General features: G+C 38.9%; 1 protein-coding gene across 2 annotated transcripts in view; it reads left to right on the top strand.

Moving 5' to 3' along the window:
• Positions 1-1,437: 1,437 nt before the first annotated feature.
• Positions 1,438-16,047, top strand: part of il1rapl2 (interleukin 1 receptor accessory protein-like 2) — a 397,230-nt gene continuing 382,620 nt past the window's right edge. For both annotated transcript variants that reach the window (XM_026331029.1, XM_026331028.1), the window contains exon 1: positions 1,438-1,543. In XM_026331029.1, the coding sequence (XP_026186814.1) occupies positions 1,453-1,543 (91 nt within the window). In that variant the 5' untranslated portion in view covers positions 1,438-1,452. The remainder of the gene's footprint in view (positions 1,544-16,047) is intronic.

Consider the following 16,047-nt stretch of genomic DNA (forward strand, 5'->3'; position numbering starts at 1 on the left):
TGTGTCTCTCTGTGTACATGCTCTACAGTTATACACAGTTCTATTAATGTGATTTCACATGGCTGGCTCAGAGATGCTGTGTGTTTACGCCCACAGAGCTTTTGCCGTCTTTGTATTCATGGCCCATGGTCAAATCTAATTTAGCTCCAGTATTTTGATTTTAATCAGTTGAAAAAGTAGATGTTTTCAAAACCCCATCAAACCAGTGTTTCAGATCAATATTAATACATTTTTCTGCTATTCCTGTTGCTGTACTTCTAATAAAGCATTTTGTTTTTTCACTTTTAACAGCATATCTGCAGGGTTGCCCTGTTTTAGCTTTTGCCCTGTTTTCTTGGTTGTTAAGAGTGAAACAGTCAAACAGAAATCTAAAACAATATGAAATTACTATCAAAATGTGTTTACTCTCTAAATATAGCACCTGGAACTACAGTAAAGCATCATCTGACCTTTTTACCCAATTTTCAATTGACTTTAAAATGAGAAGTGGACATTTTGATAAAATATTGTAATCCTCTGTCAATTTAAGGCAGCAAATATTTTTGTCAGGTATATCCATGCAGTGTACACTTTACTATATTACAATTCCCATTAATGTGTAGCTCTCTTTATTTTTATTATTTTGCTTTTTGTTTTTGATAAGCGGTGAGGGTTGCTGACTGATTCGGTAATTTATATATTAGCGTGATACTGCTTACCATACTCATACATAAGCATGTATGACATTAGCATTAGGCCCACATATTTGTACTGTATTTACCAGAAAAATGGCATTAGTGCTTTGTGAATGTGGTTCACAAGGTGATGAACAATGGATTGCTTTACATAGTGGTCAAAACCTAAAGGAGACTGTTAAGAAAGTTTGATATAACCATGGACACAGGTTTTACTCACTAATACACCTGCATTTCTCTTCCTGGCCCTGTTCACCTATAAGTTCACTTCACAGCGTCATTTTCATGTTGGTGCTTGAGAACAGGTGCCTGTGTCATCGATGTGCCTATGTATGCCTTGTTATGGGAGCTTTTGAGGTCAATTTTTCTCTTCAAGGCACCTTGGCAGTGTGTGAGGTTGTGCCTCCCCACCACTCACCATTTAACATTAATGTTTTTATTCACAACTCTATGGTCATATTGTTCTAGTGGCTTAACCTTAACCGTAGAAGTGACCGACTGAGAAAAGTTCACTCTGCCTACTTTGTTGTTTACTCACAATGACAATATAACCTGCCAGTACCACATGATTTTTCGTGTGACTTAGTGTCAGTTTATCCAAAACCTATGACAACCCTATGAGGAGGACAGATATGATTTTAGTGCATGTTGGCAAAGACTGTACTTGTGCTGCCTATTTGGTACTGCCAGGTTTAAATGAAACTCAGAATGATGCATGGTATGTTGGCTTACACATTTTGTCCTCATCGTTTTCTTAAGGTGCCAGTGGAGAACAGAGATGAAGACTTTATCAATCTTCTTCCTCCTCCTCGACCTCCTTGCCTCAGGAGCCTGTGATGACGTTAAGTACATCTCCAAGAGGAACTCAGGTAAGATGAACAACCACGGTGTGTGTTGTCTCCAGCTACACTTGAGGCCATATTATTTTGCTGAAAATAAGCCTCTCTCTTTGTGAAAGTTCCCAGGTGTTGTCTTTTTTGAGGTTTTTGTCTTTTGCTGATATTCCCTTTTGTTTTGTTTCTCTTTTATCTGCAAACACTCTTCAATCTTCTCTCAATAATGCTACCTCTTGTCTTTTCTCATACTGCGCCTCCTCACCCTTATTTTCTCTATTGCTATCAAATTCACTTTCCCTGTCTTCTTTCCCGGCAGTCATCTGCTGCTTGTTGTGATGCATTGATATCTCTTAACGCGATGCAGCGGATATATATGTCTATTTTGCTGTAACAATTTCTTTATTTTTCATATTCCTAACTCTTTCTTCAAACTCTATCTCTGGGCCTTGATGTGTGCCTGTTTCTTTGCTTCCTTTGAGGCTGTGTAATAATCAGCCTGTCTTACAGCTGCTGTCGTTGTTCCTGCTGTTGTGTTCATTTGTGTATCAGGGGCCAGCTGATGACAGATCTGCTCATGGTCTTTTATTCTTGATCGATTTGTTGTGTCTCGCTGATGAGCCTGACACAGCGAGTCTGAGTGGGCTATCGATGTTTGTCAAGCTGTCTCAATAATGCTTTGTATGATACTCTGTAACTTAAAAGTGAGCTATACATTTCTGCTTAGGCATGTTTACATGTGACAGGCTGTGCTTAAGGTTCATGCTATTTATGTTTGAATAGTGTCACTTTTGATACAGAGACAAGTGTGAGCCTAGAGGCTCTGTGATTATCAATATTGCAAACAGCATTTGTTAATCTATTCTCACACACCCGTCTTCAAATTGATACAAACACTGAAAATTACTTTTTAGCAAACTCAGGTCATCTGATTACACAATCCAGTCAGAACTGGTAAGTGGTAATTAAACACATATCATCTAACAATTACATTACAAGACTTCTTCCAGCTACAGTACTGTCACAAAGGTCTATGGGCTATGAAAACATATTTCTCAATTATTTTCTCACCAAAAGAGATTCGATCATTCACATGGACACAATTTTCTCAGATAGAACAATACTGGGTTATTTAATTTGTGCTCTTTTAACTGATTTTAAAGTTAGCAGGACTGCAGGATTGCAAACCAATCACGCTGTAGCAATAGTCTGATATTTTTGACTGTGAGACTGTGTATTGTGTGTACTTGTGTGTACGCAGGCACTGGTATCTTTAGATCTACAGTAGTGTCGGTGTTTACCCTAACTAAGCCAACTCTCTGCTGGCTTTAGCTAAACATTTACCCCACTTTTATGGGGGTGGCACCAATTGTCTTGTTTTCTCTGGAAAGAAAGTGAAAAAGTATATAAATCTCCCCAAATGCTACAGTATTCCTTTAATAAATAATATTTAAAACAATACTTTTTACTTTGGTTGTTGTTTATTTAATGATGAATATTTGAAATCAGAGGGAAACACTTAAGACTAAGTCTTCAGGGACTTTAATGTTTCACAGATAAAGCTAAACTACAGTAGTGACCAACTATGATAATCTGATAAACCTGTGATAGTAAGACACGTTAAGCAACATACAGGTAACAGGATGCTTGAGTGAGGGGAAACCCAACCCTCTCTTGACTCCTTCCAGGAGGTGGTCAAAGGTCTATGTCATTCACAGAACAGCAGTCTACAGCTGACATTGAGTAGTGAAGTTGAGTTAAGCAGACTCATGGCAAAATTTTACAGGCAACCTACCTAAAGCATTATGTGGCAGTATGTCCAGGCTGCAATGTTGGAAGAGTTGGAAGAGAAAAGTGATCCACTTTTACCCGTTGGTGGGAATTAAAAATAACACAACACAGTTTTGTTGAAGTTGTTTTTTTGGTAAGAGTTTTATTTCTAAATGAGGGTGAGTTTCACTGCATTCTCTGCTGTTGTACTTTCTCTTCTCATCTCTCTCACACACAATGTGCTGACTATGTGGGTGAGCGGGTGGGAGCTGTTTGCTATTTGCTGTGCATGTACACTCACAGACATACCTGCAAGCTTCATGCCATATTGAACAGTGACTGTACAGTTGGGGGACTGTACATGTCAAGTGTCTGTGTGTGTCTATATGTGTGTGTTTGGCAGAGAGGTGTGGACAGACAATTATGAGATCAGAGCAGAGCCAAGCGGACATTTATGTGGGCGACCGCTGCATTTGGCCGAAGATAGACTGTTAGATATTTTCTTTCTCTCACTGCTTGTGTAGGTGTGTGTGTGTGTGTATGTGTGTGTGTGTGTGTGCATGTGTAACTGGACACCGTATGGATAGGAACTACCATTTCCTCGTTTTGGTCTCCCTGCTGTGCTTTGATGTAGCACCCGCTGCAGCAAAAGGGGACAAACTGTGATGAGACACAGCAGAGAGCACGGTGGGAGTAGGTGGGAAGAGACTTTGAAGTGAGTTTTATACAGATCAAGGCACAATAATAAATAAATAAATGTGATGCTTAGAAAGACTAATACCAGTCAATGAGATACTATGTGATCCCTGTAGGAAAATCTTCACTCCCATCACATGGAGGTCAGAAATCAGCTGTTCCAGGTTCAGTTTCAGGCTCAAGGACAGTAGGATTTTCCTACACTGACACTGCATTAAAAGCAAAGTACATTATAGGTTAACAGATGTGGTTAAGCAAAGAAATATTAGCAATTATGTGTCTTGACAGCTCAGAGTGAGCAGCTCAGCATTAAGTACACATACAGCAGCTCTTATGTAATTAAATGCAATGTAATGAATTAGAAGGTAAGGTCAAAGAAGATGGAAAGAAATAGCCCTGTGTAATTATGTGCAGAATGTGTTTTTCATATTTCTTCTTGTGTTTTCTCAGGCCTTTCACACCCTGTGGATTATTCCAGGATAGATGCTCTGTGCATCTCACTTCTTGGTGCATTGTACATTCAATATATCATTTGGTTGAAATATTTCAGCAGTTTGGTTCCAGCTCCTCAGTCATATCAGATCTTACAATTCAATCTGTTCTCATTTCTCTGAACAGCTATTTGGTGAAAATCTATCACTCTCATGGTAAAAGTTCTGTTTTAAAGCTGCGTTCAGTTGGAAAAGTTTGACTCTGTTTGTTTGAAAACATAGCAAAGATGCAAGGTCTTTTTTTGCTGAACATAATTATACGTCAGACTTTCTGAATGTGCTGTAGAGCATACGAGCATTCAATGACATTTCCTCTCCCATTGCCAACAAAGCAAAGGAGTCTAATATGTTCAAAACTATTACAAGTCTAATGCTGCATAATGTCCCATATGCAGTATCTCAAGAAGCTAATGGAAAAAATCCTGAGGGTTAAAGTACTGAAGGACTCCTGACTGATATATAGCCAGGAGTGCTGCACCATGGAATGTGAACATTAAACTGCATATTTGTATGCATATGTTTGTATATGGATTGATGACAGATAACAGAAAAAAAACTACTTGTGTAGGAATATTATAATACTGTGGCATTCACAACTTTCCCTCAGCTTGTGCAGTTCTTTCACTTTAGCAGGGTCATTTTCACAAAAGTGTTTTTCATTGTATCAACTATTAAGATGCCTCGCAGTTCCCCTCGCTCTCCTCGTCTTTCCTTCTCACTATTTCAGCTTGTCTAAGTCTCTCTCTGTATGATAAAACAGCCAAAGATTTTACACCTGTTGGAGCAATATCTTCTTTTTGTCTTTCTGTACCATTTTATAGTCATTTTGTGTGTCAGCAGTGTTTTTGTGGCTGTGGTTGTTATGCATCTCTTTATGGTCATTCTGCATTTATTTGTAGTAATTTGTAGTGTCTTTCTACCATTTGTGTACCTTTCTTCCAACAGTCACTTCAAACTGAGGCTGAGTACAGGGAGGGCCTCAGTAGTCCATCCATACGTTAAAAAACACATAACTACTGTATTATACAACACATTGTAGAACTGTAATGGAGGGGTTAACATCTCTCTCTAATATGCATTATTGCTGTTTAGTCAGCTCCTTTTCAGTTTCATTAAAACTCTCAGTATACATTCAGATTCTTATATATGTAGCGGAAGAGGTCTTGCATTTATTGTTTTTCCACTCATTTAGTCCGTTTTTTAGATCCAGTTTAAATGTTTTTTCATCTGCATTTCCATTTCTGAGGCAAGACGTATAATTGTCCTCCAGACTGTAGGCACGTTGTATTGTAAATCACAGTGAAGCTAATGGTGTTGAAGTAACTGCATTTACACAAGGGCAGAACTGTTTCTTAGATTAGCTCATTTTTGCTGAAAGTGCTAATGAGCTCAACAGTTGCTACACAGGCATGACGATGCTGAAAATAAAGCCTGGAAGTCTCTGTGTATACACATACACACACTTTCTGGACGCATTGATGCAGAATCACACTCATGTTTTTTACATAAACAGTAAACTTGTTTCTGCATATTAACACTCAAGCAGCCACACACAGACGCCTGAGTTCCATCAAATGCCCTATGTGTGTGTGTGTGTGTGTGTGTGTTCTTGTGAGTGCAAGTGCATTTTCTGACACATCTAAACCCTGAGATAAAAGAGCAATTAAATGTCAAAGCAGAGCTGAGATATTAGTGAACTGCTTGTGTGTGTGTGTTTGTGTGTGTGCTTCAGTGTGGTATGAGATGGCTGCACTGTACAGTATATAACATAGAAACTGTTTATATGTGTGGGTTTCTGAGTGAGACAAAAAGGACGAAACAACCGGAGATCTATCTCTCTCGCTGTCACATACACTCACACACACACACATGTCCTCTCTGACTGCACACTACAGCTGACTTTGCATTACAAAGTATTTGACGTTGAGCAGATTTTTAACTTCTGATGCAGACATTTTTCCACAGCAAAATGTTGACGCACTTGGTTTTTACGCTCGGCTGTGATCGACTTTGCTGCAAAATGAACATGAATGTCAGGCTCAATGAAAGAGTGACTTCTTTAAAAAGACTGTTAGAAAAATGTGCATTAACATGATTCCAAAGTAAATAAAAAAATTAAAAAGCAATAAAGTCAAAAATCCAGCAGAAGGTTCAACTAAATAACATTTTGTCCTGGGGATTTTGAATGAATGTTTTGCTGTTGCTTTGAATGCTGAGGTCAAAATGGCAAATGATTTGTTCATAACATTCACAGAATACAGACAGTGACAGAGAACAAGAGAAATAGAGCAGGGGTGAGAGAAAAATCTAAATTTTCTTGCTCTGCACCGCGTGGAGAAACAGAGAACAACACTGTCATGCTTGAGTAAATGGTGCAGGTGAATGACTTAATGTAACTTAATGATGAAATCACAGATAGTAAGTTAGATGATTGTTTTCCCCAGTTTTATTTGCAAATGAGTTTCAGCTTGTTGTTTCCAGAGACCAGATTGGGTAATTTTTCCAATTATCTGAAAATGTCAGTATCAAAAGCATGGACTCATTAGAGTTTTTGCAGTAAACCAGTGGCACAAAGGTTGAAAAGTGTAGATTTTAGTGTTTGCAGACCATTCCACAGCATCACACATTTTATTTTAATGAGCAGAAAAAATGGACAGTAGCTGTTCATTTACATTGTGATGTAGAAGGGTCAAAGGTCGGATGGAGACAGCATAACATGACATTGTCAAGTTATTTTCCTTACTCCCTCGATTTGTGCACAAAGTTCAGCAGTGTCAAAATGTGGCAAATTCTTGGAGTTACCAATGGCAAACATACTTGTACATATACAGTGGGTACGGAAAGTATTCAGACCCCTTTAAAATTTTCACTCTTTGTGTCATTGCAGCCATTTGCCAAAATCAAAAAAGTTCATTTTATTTCTCATTAATGTACACTCAGCACCCCATGTTGACAGAAAAAACCAGAAATGTAGAAATTTTTGCAAATTTATTAAAAAAGAAAAACTGAAATATCACATGGTCATAAGTATTCAGACCCTTTGCAGTGACACTCATATTTAACTCACATGCTGTCCATTTCTTCTGATCCTCCTTGAGATGGTTCTGCTCCTTCATTGGAGTCCAGCTGTGTTTAATTAAACTGATTGGACTTGATTAGGAAAGGCACACACCTGTCTATATAAGACCTTACAGCTCACAGTGCATGTCAGAGCAAATGAGAATCATGAGGTCGAAGGAACTGCCCAAGGAGCTCAGAGACAGAATTGTGGCAAGGCACAGATCTGGCCAAGGTTACAAAAGAATTTCTGCAGCACTCAAGGTTCCTAAGAGCGCAGTGGCCTCCATAATCCTCAAATGGAAAAAGTTTGGGATGACCAGAACTCTTCCTAGACCTGGCCGTTCAGCCAAACTGAGCAATCGTGGGAGAAGAGCCTTTGTGAAAGAGGTAAAGAAGAACCCAAAGGGCTTATGGCAGAGTGGCCCGACGGAAGCCTCTCCTCAGTGCAAGACACATGAAAGCCCGCATAGAGTTTGCCAAAAAACACATGAAGGACTCCCAGACTATGAGAAATAAGATTCTCTGGTCTGATGAGACCAAGATTGAACTTTTTGGCCTTAATTCTAAGTGGTATGTGTGGAGAAAACCAGGCACTGCTCATCACCTGCCCAATACAATCCCTACAGTGAAACATGGTGGTGGGAGCATCATGTTGTGGGGGTGTTTTTCAGCTGCAGGGACAGGACGACTGGTTGCAATTGAAGGAAAGATGAATGCGGTCAAGTACAGAGATATCCTGGAAGAAAACCTCTTCCAGAGTGCTCAGGACTTCAGACTGGGCCGAAGGGTCACCTTTCAACAGGACAATGACCCTAAGCACACAGCTAAAATAACAAAGGAGGGGCTTCGGAACAACTCTGTGACCGTTCTTGACTGGCCCAGCCAGAGCCCTGACCTAAACCCAATTGAGCATCTCTAGAGAGACCTGAAAATGGCTGTCCACCAACATTCACCATCCAACCTGACAGAACTGGAGAGGATCTGCAAGGAAGAATGGCAGAGGATCCCCAAATCCAGGTGTGAAAAACTTGTTGCATCATTCCCAAGAAGACTCATGGCTGTACTAGCTCAAAAGGGTGCTTCTACTCAATACTGAGCACAGGGTCTGAATACTTATGACCATGGGATATTTCAGTTTTTCTTTTTTAATAAATTTGCAAAAATTTCTACATTTCTGTTTTTTTCTCTCAAGATGGGGTGCTGAGTGAACATTAATGAGAAATAAAATGAACTTTTTTGATTTTGGCAAATGGCTGCAATGACACAAAGAGTGAAAAATTTAAAGGGGTCCGAATACTTTCCGTACCCACTGTAAGAGGAAACGTCTGACATGGACCTGCTTAAACTGTATTTCTTCCATGTGCAACCACATTAGTGAGCAGTAAATCACATCCTGTGGATGTACACACTACAGGCTCTGACCCCTATGGTAGATGTGACAAGACAAAAAGAAACTGATGCAGTACGTAACCTTTGATCAGAACATGCAAGATGATCCATAAAATTTGTGTGTATTTCTAAAGGAAAGTGTCTTAAAGCTCCTCTGTACACTTACACGGTACACAACATTTACACCAAAACTGCCATTCGTAAATATTGTCAAATATTAGTTTGCCCCCTGATCATCCAGCACTCTGTTACTTTGGCCACACGGTAAGCATGTAACACGCAGCTAGTGCATGCTGTATAGTAACCATGATGTGGGATGACATTGCATCATTTTTCTTGTTTTTGTGTGTACATCATGTATCATGGCATTCAGGAAAATAAATCTCTGTCATGTCTCTACACAGCCTGACTAATTACCACAAGTAACTTTGTCACAGACCATGCACCTGACTTTTCTCCACTCTGCGTCCAGCATGGTCCAGCTCACCATGCTCTTTCTCTCTGTTGCCCTTATTTTCCTGTTTGTGAGGCTGCTGCTTTCTGTTTTTTTCCTGTCTGTCTCAGTAACCCACACTCAAGCCTAAGTCATAAAAAGACTCATAAATGCTGTATGTTTCTATATAGTGGCTATTTCATCATCTCTGGACATATGCCAAACATTAGGCTCATTTATAATTCCTTACGCTGGGCATTTGACCTTTTGAGACCAGTGCAACATGATATTTGCTGTGTTCCTGCTCGTCCTGAACAAGAACAGTCAAGATCAGTTTTCTCTCAAGAGAAGCTTTGGTGGCCAAGCCTCTTCAGGCACTTCTGTCTGTGCGCCCACTGTGACAAAACACTGGGAGGGATGGGAGAAGAGAGCTGTTTTCATTGCTCCTGACTGCTGCCAACCTTCTTTGCATACACTGAGGATTTATTTCCAAATCCCACCATGTTTTAGCTGTACAGCACATTATTTAGAAATTACCAGAAGTCAGCACCATAGTCTTGACAGCAGCTTGTAACAGGAACCTCTGAATAATGCAATGTTTTTTTTAGGAATAGCTTGACATTTTAGTAAGTATGCTTATTCACTTTCTTGCTGAGAAGTAGAAGAAAGATTGATACCTTTATTTAGCTTAGCTCTGCATAAATCCTGGAAAAGGGAGAAACAGTTAGCCCAGCTCAGGCCAGTGGTCAAAAAACACCCATGCACCTGTAAAGATCAACAGTGAACAATTTTGTCTTGTTTGTTAAATCTGAGCAAAAACTGAAATGTATAGCTCCATATTTACAGTACAGAGAGGAGGGAGTCATCGGTCTTCAACTACCAACAAGAAAGCAAACGAGCAGGTATCATGCCCCCCCTTACAAAAAACAAACAATCAAACAAAAAATAGAATACATGTGAGAGCATATTGAGCAAATGACTGAAATATTTAAAAGTTGTGTATGTCAGATGAAAAATTAAACCAACTGAGAGAGACGTCTTTTGTCTTCTAGTGCACTGATGAATCTACTCTGCTTAATGTTTTTAATGTCTTTTTGTTGTTGCTTTCTCCTCTTTGGTGCTTCCTTCCCCAGTCCCTGCTAGTCTCTAACTGCAGTGTCCTTCCTCTTTTCTTTTCCCTCTCTGTTTTTGTCACTTTTTGTCTAATCGGCTTTAGAAGGGGGTTACTGGCATGTACCTAGCAGACAATAATGTCAATGAAGATGCCTGTTTATTGCAACAGAGAAAAGGAAGTAGATATGCTATTGTATGTTTCTATAGACCTTACCGCTACAATGAAGGTGGACATGAACTTTACAAGCTTAAAATGTGCCAATTAAAGCTAGGTAGACAGTGTTTATGTATGATGTGTTACCTTAAACATTTTTATTGGCCTTCCTGCACAGCCTGAACCTGCAGCTTCTCTGCTCACACATGATGTCAGAGCTCATTCTGATTGTTTAAACAGAATCCCTGAACATGTTTGTTTATTAACAATTCCAAAGTTCTGTTCGAACAAGTGGTTATATCCTTAAAGCTGATGTCAATTTTTTTTTACTTTGTACAGAAACCAGAACAAACACACAGACAGTGATTTAAAAGACATGCAATAATATGTCGAACAACAACCGGTCTGGGTGAAACTCCACACAGTGTCTTCCCAACTCAGGGTGATCTGAAAATGCCTCACCTTTACTTTTGCCCTCTTCTTCACTCTTCTTCTTCTCTCTCTCCACACACCTGTACTTGTCTGTCACTCTATATCCCCTCTCTCTCACGCCCCCCATGCCTTCATGTCTTTATTGTGCTCCAAGGTTGTATTAAAGATTCATCCATTCTCTGGTTCTGCAGTCAAATATTGATAAAGGCTGACACTGCCTTGACTCTGCACACCTACAGGGTCCATTCTGCACACACACACACACAACCTTTATTATCCATGCATTTATGCTGTGCCGAGAAGATACCGATATGACAGTTGCACAAAGAGCAAACGATGTTCAAACACAAACATGCTTGCATGTTTATGTTGCATAAAATCTAAACACAAATCATTTATTATGTTAGTGTGCCATTAACATGCTTTTTTTCTTTTATCAACTGAATGTACTGTAGTGTAATGTCCCATCACATTTTTGTGTGACATTTTCATGAAACTATGTTCAAGTTCAAGTTCACAGTTTGTGTGATGGGTCTCCCGTCAGTCATCCATGACGCACAAGAATATCTTCTTACATGTTTATGCTGCATTCTTATTTTGCATCAATATTGATTGATGCCAGCACATTGTTGCTGATACAGGTGCAGAGAAAGAAGGATAATTGACTTGGCAAGTGCCACTGCAACTGTATTTGGTCTTCCAAAAGCAGGTAAAGCAATAAAATCCATGTGATATCCAGGGCAGGAAAACAGAATTATAATATAACACATTTTTATTAGAAAGGCAAACTTAACTTTTACCTAGTTATTTTACATTTCTGTATTTGACTACATCTTTGTTATAATTTATTTATAGATTCTGAAAATGAGCAGAAGTGCTTTTAGGGCACATTTTCATTAGAGTCAAATCATTTAACGATGTGTGCAAATTGCACAAACTTAAAACCTCCATTGCACATTCACCGACAACAGATTTTTCTGTGAGACTGGAAAGAGTTTGTGTCTGCTGGTTAAAACATGTTTGTGTATGCATATATGCTGGGACTTTAAATGAGAGTAAAGAAGTAGATTTGCTTTTAAGCAATCCTTCTCAGCAGTTTATTGAGCATTTTAATGAATAAACAATATTCTAAACGATAATATGGAGGGAATCTGTAACTTTTTTGTAGCTTACACACTGTAAAGCTACATGTCATAGTGTTGGACACTAGACTGCTACAACAGCTGTGCTGGTTTAGCTTTAACACTAACAACTGGTTGACTTCATGCTTTTGCATGTCACTTTTCTTTTTCTCTAATATGGTTCAGTGGTGTTTTTACTTGAGCTTGAACACTTGTCTACGTGCATGTTTGCTGAGTTGTGTGTGTGTGTATGTGTGTATGTGTGTGTGTGTGTGTGTGTGTGTGAGATAGAGAGAGAGAGAGAGTGTGTGCCCACTTGACAGTAATGAATTTGGACAGGGGGCTCAGGGGAAACAGACTATATGCAGCCCACTATAAATTACCCTCTTAACACATGCACATGCCCAGAATGTGCAGGAAGATGCAAGCATGGACAAATATATTCCATCTGTATCCCACCAGCAGATAAGTGTACAAACACACACACACACACATACACTCACACACACACACATTTTTATCTCAATGCATTTCTCAGTCAAAGGCGTACATTTATTATAGTGTTATGAATTATAGAAACACAATCTCACAGTGGAACTGACCCACATCATATATGCACATATGTACAATAAGCACCACACACAAATACATACACAGAAAACAAATAAATGCACATAAGCACATTTGCAGTGGCAGCACTAATAAATAAATAGATTATATTTGCTGTGGACAAATAAGCCTGAGAAATTAATGTTGGAACACCTGCCTTATGCAAAGAACAAACACACACAGAGCGCAAGAAGAAATACACACAGGCTCAGCATCATGAAAACTGACCTCGTAAAAACCTAAAACAGCACACACAACCACACTGCATATATATGTACATACTATTTACACACAAGTGGAGATATAATAATAGAGATAGAACAAAAAGCAAAAATTGATCTGTAAGGCAAGACTTTGATGCAAATATATGATCCACACTGGAGCTCAGTCAAAAACTTCCATTAGATTATGTGTAGACAATCTGAGCAGCTTTTTGTATTTTTGCTGGGTGTCCATGCTTTTTTTTATCTTACATCATGTTACAAGAAAAAACAATGTTGATTGTCAGGGCTAACCAAATGCATTACTCAGTATACTTGTACGGTCAGAAAACTGAGAAAAACTGTTATGCTATGCTCCTCCTATGCTCCTATGAGACCCAGAAAAATTTTTTTTTCATATTTCGATTTTTTTTTTTTAAATAATTTTTTTTTAGTCTGTTGTAATGTAATGTCCCTTGTAGTAGACATCGGGTCTTGCTTTTTTACAAAAACGACAGAAGAAGCATCAATTTGGTAATTATAATTTTTCAATTTCTGTGCATTTCTGTCTAATTTTCCCATTTTATGAGCATCAGAAACTAATGTAAAACATACTGTATTGCATGATTACAAAATGACATAGTACTCAAAAATCTTTAACCTAATTTAATATAAAACCTGCTTAGTTGGCAAGAACACAGTGCATATGCATCATAAATATTACATCAGAAAGCAGTTCTCATCCTGTTCTTATTCCACAGGCCTTCAATACTGATACTGTGAAGTACCTTTTCTTGTTCCTAAACTTAATCAAGCAACGTTTGTTCCTACCCCTTATCCATGAAGTTTTTATCCTAAATTCAACTACGCATTTTTTGTGCCTAAACTTAGGCAGCTCTGGTTACCTGCCACTACCTGTTCCTAATCCTAACCATGTGCACTTGTTGTGCCTGAAATAAACAACACAGTTTTTGTTCCTAAACCTAGCCAGATAGATTTTGTGAATTACCTTCATCACGACATCTGGCATCGCATAAGAATGCCAAAAGTACCTTTTAGTACCTTTGTCCTGGATTGAGAATTGTTTCAGTTTTTTTTATTTTTTGAAATGCAAGGGAAGATTTTCTACTTCACAGTTTTTTATCAAAATTTTCCCTGCCCCCTTTGAGGCTCTTTTTCCAATAAAGAAAGCTGGTGTAAATGAGAAGATGCGAAAATGAGAAGTCTTGTCCCCTACAAAGGACATGGAATAAAATATGTATTTTGAACACCCTAAAACTAGCATACATTTTAAAACCTGTAATATACAATACTGTGAAAAAGTTTTAGGCACGTTACATGTGTTAGATTCTTGTCACAAAACACCATCAGGTCTTATTGATCCCAGGTTTATTTTGTAGGACACCAAACCCATAAAGAACCCATTAGAGTTCATGAAGAACTATTTTCAGAGGCCAGAAGAGCCAGAAGTCCTACAGCAGATGGTCTGACCCCCACAGAGCCCTGATCTGGGCAGTGTGGACTCAGTGTGGGATCACAGGAAGAGACAGAAACACTGGGACAGCCTGAATCTACAGAAGAACTGCAGCAGCTTCTCCAATGTTCTGCAAAGTACCAGGAGAAACTGCAGGTCAAACAAGAGAGCTGCTACTGGTTTAAAAGCGGAGAGCTGCAGATACTGATTAGATTTAGGTTTGGTTCCCTTTACTGTACTTTGGATGGAGTTAATTGATAAATGAAAACACCATCTATGTAATTTATATTAAAAGCATCCCCTGAGATTTTTGCACAGTATTCTAATATGGTTAAGCCTTTCATAAATAAAAAACAGTTTAAATAAATTTGATAATTTACCTCCCTTACTGCCTGGGAAGGTATTTGCAGCATTTATCACCACCACAAAAGACTTGAGTGACATCATTAGTAGCCCAAGATGTCCTTTTTACCGGGCATTAGGACACAAACTGAGTGCAAGCATGTGTCTAAAATTAAGTCTCATGTCGCCCACAGAGGCCATGAATTAGCAGGATATACCAGAAACAGCTGACAAGGTTAAGATGTATTTTTATGTTTTACTTAGTGTTCCCTGAATAAATATATTGCACCATGATAACACTTCTTTAAACTAAGATAATATCCAGAGTTTAGGTTTTTTTTTTTCGTTTGCTTTGACAATGCTAGACAAAGTCTTTGGCACTATGTTATGCTTGTCAATCACTAGGATCAGCCCTTCAGGGTAAAATAATAGATTTTTATTTGGTTCTCCCAACCAGTGAAGCAAAGGTTGTAATGACCAGGCAAGCATGTGCATACAAGGCTCCAGAGGATCACCTAGTCAGTGCTGGGTCTTGTGATATTTTATCAAAGATGGCGCAAACAATCTGGAATAGAGACTAATGACACCAGAGGAGTACAAGGAGGCAGCTGGTGGAATGGACAATTCCCAAAGACCCAAATTTCATGGCAGACTTTTGCCAGAAATGGAGATGGCACAGTAAAGTGATACTCAGAAAGTGATGCTATTGACTATGAATACAGGGCATTTTTACACTTCCTAAACTGATTGCAGCAGCTAGATGCAGAGAGGAATATCACTCCCAGCCAAGCCCTATGACACAATTTTATTACAGTGACCATAAAAAGAAAGATCATAGGCACTCTGCTATGCAGCTGCCCATGAGTTCATGACCGCCTCTGTCCTGAATGATTCAAATGAATTGGAAGATTCTCTGACAAGCTGACATAGACAGCTGACTTGAATGTCAGGTACCAACAGCTCCAGTTAGGAAGACTAACACGCTGGGGTCTACTATGATGATGTTTCAAAGACTGCACTGAACACTGACATAAAGGGACATCCATCTACTGCCAGATCCTGTGAAAAAGATTACTTCACCTAGTTATCGTTCAGACATTCTAGGTTGCAGTGGTGATGATGTAGAGCCACCAACACCTCTGAGTTTTAGTAGTCCCAACTTTGAGCTGAACTGAAATAGGATGCAGTCCCTGAACTGGGACAAAGCTCCTGACAGGTCAAATGATGGACAATCAAAGACTGTGATTCCAGAGTTG

This window comes from Mastacembelus armatus, chromosome 10 (assembly GCF_900324485.2).
Source record: "Mastacembelus armatus chromosome 10, fMasArm1.2, whole genome shotgun sequence".
NCBI lineage: Eukaryota > Metazoa > Chordata > Actinopteri > Synbranchiformes > Mastacembelidae > Mastacembelus > Mastacembelus armatus.